The sequence below is a fragment of the Hibiscus syriacus genome, unplaced genomic scaffold (assembly GCF_006381635.1).
Source record: "Hibiscus syriacus cultivar Baekdansim isolate YM2019G1 unplaced genomic scaffold, ASM638163v2 tig00112000_pilon, whole genome shotgun sequence".
Classification (NCBI taxonomy): domain Eukaryota; kingdom Viridiplantae; phylum Streptophyta; class Magnoliopsida; order Malvales; family Malvaceae; genus Hibiscus; species Hibiscus syriacus.
In genome coordinates this window covers 2,524,894-2,534,965 of record NW_024063235.1, presented here as the reverse complement: position 1 = coordinate 2,534,965, position 10,072 = coordinate 2,524,894, and the positions used below count along the sequence as shown (strand labels likewise).

At 34.4% G+C, this 10,072-nt stretch overlaps 1 protein-coding gene across 1 annotated transcript; it reads right to left on the bottom strand.

The window, feature by feature from the left end:
- Nucleotides 1-445: 445 nt before the first annotated feature.
- LOC120174063 lies at nt 446-1,000 on the bottom strand. Its single transcript, XM_039181039.1, has one exon. It carries the CDS (start codon nt 998-1,000, stop codon nt 446-448), a length of 555 nt encoding a protein of 184 aa, XP_039036970.1.
- Nucleotides 1,001-10,072: the final 9,072 nt, after the last annotated feature.

The following is a 10,072-nucleotide window of genomic DNA, read 5'->3' as shown; positions in this document are numbered from 1 at the left end:
TAAGACAACCTCCAATGGCATCATCCTTAATATAGTTGTTCACAATTCCCCTCCAAATCCAAGAGTTGTTTTGAGAGATAACCTTGTTTATATCCATGGAATGACAGCTCACATTGTGTTTGCAACATAAGAATTTCTTCCACATCGAGTTTTTATCATTAACAAATTTCCAAATCCAGTTACCCAACAATGCTCGGTTTGAAATATTCAGATCGACAACTCCCAATCCTCCACCACTCAATGGCTTGCAGATTTTATCCCAACTCACCCAATGCATTTTCTTCTTTGCAGCCTCTCCTCCCCATAAAAAATTCAACATCATGGAATTTAACCGGTGAGAAATAGTAGTAGGCATCTTAAAAATGGAAAGGTAGAAAATAGGTAAGGATGATAAAACCGACTTAATAAGTACCAATCTACCGGCCATAAACAGAGAATTAGCTTTTCATCCTGCCAATTTCTTGCTGAAGTTGTCCATGATTGGCTCCCATAGCTTAACCGAGTTCTTTTTCGCCCCTAAAGGAAGGCCTAAATATACATAGGGAAATGAATCAACAGTACAACCAATATCCCTAGCCCAATCGTCAAGAATATCACTCTCCACATTAATCCCATACAGTTTAATTTTAGCTAAATTCAATTGGAGCCCCGTCAATAAGCCGAAAATCCTTAAAACTATTCTAACATTCTTTATCTGGGTAATTGAATCTCGAAAAAAGATAATTAAATCATCTGCAAACTGCAGATGAGACAAAGTAAAAGAGTTTTGATTATTTCCAAAAGAGAACCCATGAAAAAGACCCAAGTCCACAGCTTTCGACAGCATCAAGTGAAGCAATTCCCCAACCACATTAAACAAAAGAGGAGAAAGACTGTAACCTTGCCTCAATCCTTTAGCAATAGAGAACTCTTCAGTAGGTGACCCATTCACTAGAACCGAAATAGAAGCCGTTGAAATGCACTGTGTGATCCAAGAACACCACCTCTCACCAAAACCCATCTTTTTCATTAGCTTTTGCAGGATCTGCCACTCCACAGTATCATATGCTCTTCTAAAATCCACTTTAAATACAACCCCTTTAAGTCATTGCTTCCTCCAAAAATCAATTCATTCATTAGCTAAACAAACACAGTCCAACAATTGCCTTCCTGGAATAAAAGCAAACTGTGGCAGACTAATAATATCATTGACACACGATATTAGTCTCTTAGAAAGAACTTTTGACAGTATTTTGTACAGGTTGCCCACAAGACTAATAGGTCTATAGTCTTCAATACTCTCGGGATTACCTTTCTTAGGAATCAAGGTAATAAAAGCTTGATTAACCCCATGAACCCACTTCTTTCATTTATAGAAATCTGAGAAAAACTCCATAATCTGATTCTTAAGAATTTTCCAGTATTTCTTGTAAAAACCCATGGTAAAACCATCTGGACCAGGAGTTTTTGTACTATCCGAAGAATAAATTGCTTGCCAAACTTCTTGTTCCGAGAATTCAATCTTACAAATATGAGCTTTGAGATGCTGTTAACTATGCAAAATCCAAATTCAAGTCCTCTACCTCCATGGCTGAATTGTAATTGTAAGCAGCTTTTGCTACTGTTTTTGTTTTTGGAATTCCTATGTTTGATGCTCGGTCACGAAACTTCCTTCAAGTTATCTAGTTATGGTCGTTCCTTTATAGCTTTCAGCTCTGTTTTAATTGTTGCAAAGTTTAGTTGTTCTCTCATTGGTTGCTATGGTGCTCGTTCTGTTGGTTGCTTTATCGGTTGGTGTTGATTCTATTCTGATACAAGCTGGGGTTTCGCTTAGTGGTGCAGTGAGGTTGGCTCCATATTTCCCCTCTCCTTGTGACCACTAAGTTGTGTAGTTTGTCTACATTATTTCCATAGTTATCGATCATTGGCCTTTGATTTTGGGGGTTGCAGTAGGGATTTTTTTCTAATTTTGGTTGTGTAGTTCCTTGTCGTAGCTCTTTCAGGGGTATTTTGTAACTATATGTTAGCTTGTTATGTGCTATAATTCTGATGTAACTTTCGGTTTTCGTTCTGTTGTTCTCGGTGATTTTGATCATCGTTCCACCTCAAGGTTCACTCTTTTTCCTCTATATAGGTTTAGGGAGGTTTTTTAATGAGGTCATTGGGGTGATATACTTTGGTTACTTCAATACAAAGTACTCATCTTTCAAAAAAAAAATAGAAAGCAGAAATCAGAATAAGCTAAATTTGTACTAAATTAAAGTAGAATGGTTAAATGTTTAATTTCAAATTAATATAGGAACTAAAATTATAATTATACCATATTTTTTAATTAGTTTTATTTCTTGAACATGCAAATATAAACATACATCAACTCTCTATCGCAGAGCAAGGGTGACTGTAATGAAGAAGACAAGGGAAGAGTAATAGAAACCAAATGCATGGAGTTGATATCAGCCATGGCAGCAGGCAAAGGAGCTAAACAAATACTCGAAATCACAACACAAGGCATCACGCCATTAACGATGGCACTCGCGGTGGCCGCAAAGCAAACCAGCGGTCAACTTATCTGCATTCTTCCGTCCCTACAATCATCGCACCACATCTATTATCGACAACAACATCATTCGAAAATTAAACTCCGTACGGCTGATCTTCAACGATTCATAAAGTCGGTGCATGCCGCCGGAAGCAACCCTTGCGAGATTACGAAGCAAATAGCGCATCTGCAGTTGAAGAAGGTAGATTTTGTGGTGGTTGATTGCAGGTTCGACGATGGTTATTTGGAACTAATGTTTAAAACGCTTGATGTTGGCGATGTGATTAAAACTGGGTCGATGGTGATAGTTCATAATGTTGATGACGGGAAAGATGGATTGGGTCATGTTTTCAGGAAAATGAGAGTGGAATCTGTAACTCTGCCGATAGGAGAAAGAACTGAGATTACTAGAGTTTTAGGATTAGTTTTAGGAGACGAAATAAATTTCTCGTCACCCTCTCAATTAGTTTATATTTAATTTTTCGTTTTCTGATATTTCTTTTTTCTTTTTCTTTTTCTTTTCTCTTTCTTTTAATTTATTTTAAAAGACGAATCAAGTGGTATTCGTGATAAATAAATTATTATTATTATTTGAAAATATGTGTTCAAGTACTATAGAGACAGAGGTTTGAGTTTTTAATCTAAAAAATATGAGAATTTATCTTTAAACAGATATTATTTTTTATTTATCTTAGATTAATAAAAAAATTTAAAAAATAAAATACAAGATCAAATATATTTTGTCAGTTAATTAAATTATTTATAATTTATTCTATCGTATTTTTTATCAGTTCTAAATTTATTAAAAGTATTTGTTTTGTAGAGTGGAGTATTCCCTTGTTTTATAAGTAATATTAGAATCAAATTTAAAATTTATAATAAAAAACGGCGTGCAAATTATAGAGTTAATTGAATTAATTTTTAATTTTTTTGAATATTTTAACTACAATTTAATTTTATTAATTTTAAAATTAAAAGTCTAAAAAGTAATTAAATAAAAGCTAAAATTTTATTCTAAAATATAATTAAATTAGTAAATTTTAAGAGGGATAATTATTTAATTGTAATAAACAAATTAAACTATTAAAATTGGGGGAGTTCAGTTGCTCCTCTCATCATCCACGTAGATTCATTTCTATATCCTATGTGAATATATAATTAGTTTCAATCATAATTTAATTTTAATTTTTTAAACATATAATAATAAAATTTGTTCGAAGAATTTTATTAATAAATACATAATTAGTATATATTAATAATTTGAAATAAAATTAAAATATTTAAAAAAAATTAAAAACTTGTTTAGAATGAGATTCTCAATTTATGGATAAAATTAAATTATTCAAAGATTAAATTAAAACTTTCAAAAATTTAATAATTAATTTAAAATAATAATTATAATTTATAATTACCTTTTTAATAATATATTGACAATAGGAATATATGTTAATTTTTTATAGCTAATTAAATTATTATGGAAGGAAATGAGCTACGCTGGTAAACAAATTCAACGTTCAGTAATGCTACATATCGGTAAGAGTAACTTGATTCAATATTAGGTGTCATATCAGAATTTTAACTCCTCAATCAGTTGTAAATAATTAATATTATCTATGTAGTCCCCCCAATCAAAAAAATAATTTTTTTATATTATAATATAATTAATATCTTTTATCTTGAAACGTGATTTAACGACTCTTGTATTAAATTGAAATAAAAATTAATGGTAAAAAATATCCCATCAATTAATTGGGGCCCTCCAAAAAAGTAGAATAAAATAGAAAAATTAAACCAAATCTAAATACATCCGATCTAAAAATAAAGATATATTATAATATAATTAATAAATAAATTCACCTTGGATACCAAAATCTCATAAATAGATTTGTGTCATATTAGGATCATCAGAATCAACCATAATTAAAATTCGTGAAAAATAATTTTTTTTGTTAAGTCATTTAATACCATAAAGCAACATCCATATTAAAATATAAGTTTAGAAATAGTTTGATCATAAAAACAAGATTCAAAAGTACATATTATAAAAACGAGTTTCAAACTCTCATACAAAACAAAATGTGACCAACATGGCCCTAATTACATGTACATCATACTCCACAAGTAACGCTGAAGGAACTCCCATAACTGATATTAACAACTACACAAGATCAATTCTTTAACCTGGAATGGTAAATAAAAGTGAGTGTTAAGAAAGCTCAATAATACAAAATTATCAAATGATGCTAAAAGTCAAGCATATAAATGATAAAAAAACATGAAAATTTTTAGTTATCCAGATATCTATAGATTCTAATGAAGAGTTGAAATTTAATTACTTAATTCTTCAAGTAACAGTAAAGGAACCTATAGTCCGGAGAAAACATTCAAAAAGACAAATTTAGGAGATTGAGTTGAAGAGTATAGTGTGTTACAAATAATTTAAAACAATAATAATTTATTTCGATAAAACATATTTTAAAAAAGACATTAAAGTTTAGTTTAAAATCACATAACTACCTTCCAACCAAACATCTATATGCAATTCCCTAGAACACCATCAATAAGGTTTTACCTTAGGCCCATTGGGCGTAGGAGCCTATCTAAGGGGATACCTTAGGTCCGTAAGGACTTACTCTAGCAGAAGCATAAGAGCCAACCTAAAAGAATACCTTAGTTCAATAAAGATTTATTAGCCTAATAATGGCTAAACCAGTAGAGACTTCATATAATATCTCAGATATTGAAAAATCTAATCAAAGAAATACACCATAGTATCAGAATTCATAAAGCATACGTATTTATTTTCATTAAAATAATAATCAGAGATCATAAATTAGATAATCATATTTTTAATTAGTGGATCAGGAATCATGCTTTCGAATAAGCAATAATCATATTATAAGTAACATAAATAAGAGAAATCATTTAAAGAATGAATAAAAACTATAATATAGTGCACAAGGAACACAGAGTCCAATTATTTTTAAGAGGTACTTGATAATTATGTTAACTATCTAATAAATATGAGAAAAATGGAGAATGAAGAAGTTTGTATATTCGACAAGAAAAACTACATAATGAGTAGAATAAATACTGTTATTTATAGCACACATAGCTATTGTAACAAACTTGAAATTGTATACACGTCAGCATAACAGCTCTAACAAAGTTGGTTAACCCATGCACAACTCATCACATCACACACTATTCATGACCTCAATTGCTTATGCTATTTACACTTCAACATTCTCTCTGCTCCTCTTTGATCATCTCTCTCCAGTATTAGCAACTTCTTCCGAAACAATTCGTGTGACATCATCTACAAAGGTTTAGTCAGCAACTTGATATTCTGCTAGTACATAATTCACTTGAACAATGCCATTAATGTCCTTTTCTTGAACAAAATGCAGGTCAAGCTCTATGTGTTTTGATCGAAGCATTAAATACGGGATTTACGCTCATGGCGATAGAACTCGCGTTATCATTCCAGACAGCAGGAACACTTGCAAGTGACTTACCCATGTCAGTCACCAACGACCTAATCCACACCACCTTAGATACTGTGTCTGTTATACTTTGATATTCTGCCTCGGTTGTCAACCTTGCGACCGTCTTCTGTCTTCTAGCACTCCAAGAAAACATATTACACATCAAAAAATACATAGCCACCTAACACATACCGTTTATAATCAACATTACTCGCCCAATCGGCGTCCACAAATGCAGTCACCTACTGAACATCCGAGGAGGTGGATGAACGAAACACCAACCCGTGGTCAATGGTATCACTAAGATACTGTGAAATTTGTTTAACGGCCAATCAATGCCCTTCACAAGGGCAATGCATATACTGAACTGCCCTATTTACACTAAAAACAATATCTGACCTTGTGTGAAAAAGATAAAGCAGTGCCCCAATAGTGTTGCGATATAACAAAGCATCAGAAAAAGGTTTCCCAGTATCTCGTGTCTGTTGCGGAAGACAGCTATCGGATAGCGTAAAATTCCAACTGATAATTTGAGAAAATAAAATGAAGATAAAAGAGACAAAATTTACGTGGAAAACCCCTAAAAAATTTAGGGTAAAAACCACGGGCAACGGTAGAAGAATTTCACTATGAGAAAATAGGAATTACAACCTCTCTCGATCTACCAAGGAGAAAACAATGATAATTCTCTCTTGATAAAAAAGGAGAAAACAACTCTCAAGAAACTCTCTAAATTCTCTCTAGTATTGGAAGAAAGCTAGAATGCTTTGGGATGGTTTTGAAGCTAAATGAGATAGGGTATTTATAGCTAAATCTTAAGGACTTAATCTTATAAATACCCTAAATTTTAGTGACTAGAGTTTGTAATTTGACCATATAAAAAATAATAAAAAATTATGCACTTAATTTTCGGTGCCAACCCATTTATTATTTTTGACTTTCTACAATCTCCCACTTGAAGATTTGATTGGAACAATCATATCTTCACACCATTCTTTCTACATTGTACCATCATGTTGCTTACGTCTCTGACAGGCCACAGGAGGATCGACACCAAGTAAATTTATCAGTATTGATCGCCTTCGTCATGAAATCTGCTATGTTGTCTTTGGTATGGATTTTCTACATATCTATCGTCCCTTCTTCCACCTTTTCACGAATGAAATGGTACTGAACTTGTATGTGCTTTGTCCTTGAATGAAATGCTGGATTCCTTGCTAAATGCAAGGCGCTTTGACTGTCACAAAATAGAGAGACATACTCTTGATTGTGTCCAAGCTCCTCCAATAGCATCTTCAACCAAATTGCTTCTTTACTGGCTTGTGCAGCTGCTACATATTATGCCTCCTGTTGTGGATGTAGCCACAACTGACTATAATTTTGAAAACCAGCTTACAGCTCCACCAGCAACTTTGAACACATATCCTGTAGTAGATTTGCTTTTATCCAAATCCCCTGCATAGTCAGAATCTACATACCCATTGATTAGTAAGTTTGATCCTCCTCCGTAACATAATGCAACATTTGAGGTCCCTTTGATGTATCTCAGGATCCTCTTTACTGTATTCCAATGCTCTTTGCCTGGATTTTCCATGTACCGACTAACCACTCCCACTGCTTGTGCAATGTCTGGTCTTGTGCATATCATAGCGAACATTAAGCTTCTCACTACTGATGCATACGGTACTCGAGACATCTCCATCCTCTCTTCTTCACTGCTAGGACTCATACTGGAGGATAATTTGAAGTTAATAGGAAGAGGGGTAGAAATTGGCTTACAATCTTGCATGCTAAATCGTGACAAGATTTTCTTCAAGTAATTCTTTTGTGAAAGCCAAATCTTCCTATTACTTCTGTCTCGGTGAATTTGCATCCCTAGAATCTTGTTTGCTGATCCCAAGTCCTTCATTTCAAATTCCCTAGCCAGTTGTGCCTTCAATTCTTCAATATGATCTTTGTTGGGTCCTGCAACCAACATGTCATCCACATACAACAACAATATAACAAAATCATTATCACCAGACCTCTTGAAATAAGCACAAGGGTCAGAATTAAGTCTGTTGTATCCAAGGCACATAATGAAGGAATCAAATCTCTTATACCAACACCTCGGCGCCTGCTTTAGACCGTACAGAGATTTGTTCAACCTGCAAACCAAGCTCTTCTTTTCGTCTTCTTCAAAACCTTCAGGTTGGAGCATATAAATCTCTTCTTCAAGATTTCCATGAAGAAAATTTGTTTTAACATCTAGTTGCTCTAGATGTAAGTTCAATGTAGCACACATTGCCAAAACTACTCAAACTGTTGTTAGTCGAACCACAGGAGAAAATATTTCATTGAAATCAATACCTTCCTTTTGAGCATATCCTTTGACCACTAGTCTTGCACGATACCTCTCAACTTGATCGTCACCATTTCACTTGATTTTGAAGACCTATTTGTTACCAATTGGCTTCCTTCCTTGTGGTAGTGGAACAAGGTCTCATGTATTATTTTTATGAAGGGCTTCAATTTCTTCTTGCATCGCCATCATCCACAGTGAAGCATCTGAGTTGTTTATTACCTCCTGGTATGTTGATGGCTCACCGTCCTCTGTTAAAAGGCAGTATGCAATATTACCTTCTATAACATAATCTGAGTGCCAATTGGGACGTCTTCTCACACGATCTGATTAACGAGTTGTTGGAGTTTCAGAACTCTCTGGTTCTTGTTCATCATGTGCTGGTTCTGCTTCAGAATAATCTCCTTGTTCAACCTCCTTTTCCATATGTATCTGTGTAGTCTCTGACTTTTCAGCGCTATCATCATCTTCTTTTCTTTGTAGTTTATCTTCTACAAAGATAACATCCCTGCTGATGATCACTTTGTGGGCAGTGGGATCCCACAAGCGATACCCCTTTACACCATCAGCATACCCCAAGAATTTGCATTTCCTGGATTTTGGATCCAACTTTGAAATTTCTTGGGTGTTGTACATCACGTACACAATACTTCCAAATACATGAAGGTTTGAATAATCAACTGGCTTACCAGTCCACATCTCCATTGGTGTCTTCAGCTCTATTGCAGTTGATGGAGCTCGATTCACCAAATAATAGGCGGTATTGACTGCTTCTGCCCAGAATGATTTTTCTAGGCTTGCGTCCCTCAACATTGCTCTTGTTCTTTCTAACAAGGTTCTGTTCATCCACTCTGTCACTCCATTTTGTTGAGGAGTGTTCGCCACTGTGAACTGTCTTTTGATGCCTTCTTTCTTGCAAAAGTCATCAAATTCTTCGCTTGTGTATTCTCCTCCATTATCTGTTCTGAAACACTTGATCTTATTTCCAGAATCAAGTTCCACCCGCGCTTTGAAGTTTTTGAAAGTTGAAAACACGTCTGACTTCTTCTTAATAGGGTACACCCAACATCTCCTGGAGTAGTAATCAATAAATGAGACAAAGTATTTTGCTCCGCCTAGGGATGTAACTGATGCTTGCCATACGTCAGAGTGAACCAATTCTAGAACACTTTTTCCTCTAGAATTTGATGTGTTGAATTTCAACCGGTGCTGCTTACTTGTTATGCAATGCTCACACAAAGTAAGTGATACATTCGTTAAGCCTGGAAGTAACTTTTGCTCCACAAGGACTTTTATTCCTTGTTCTGACATGTGTCCAAGTTTCTGATGCCATAGCATTGCAGAAACTGAACTACATGAGGCAACAGAGGCTTCTGCTTCTAGCAAAGTCTCTCCCTTCAGCATGTACAAGTTTGTTGCTATCTTTTCGCCTTTCAGCACCACAAGCGCTCCACGGAACACCTTCATGATTCCTTTCCGTGTTTCAATCTTTCTAGCATTATTATCCAACAATCCGTAGGATAATAAATTTTTCTTCAGGCCTTTCACGTGCCGCACATCTCGAACAACTTTAATTGTTCCATCATACATCTTCAATTTGATGGTTCCCACACCAATGATCTCTAAGGCATGATCATTACAACTATACACAGATCCTCCTGAGACAGGTTCATAATGATGGAACCATTCTCTTCTTGAGGTCATGTGATATGCTGCTCCCGAATC

Bases quoted from the DNA above. Each gene is read 5' to 3' on its own strand.
- LOC120174063 (XM_039181039.1), bottom strand. From the start codon at position 1,000: ATGGGTTTTGGTGAGAGGTGGTGTTCTTGGATCACACAGTGCATTTCA.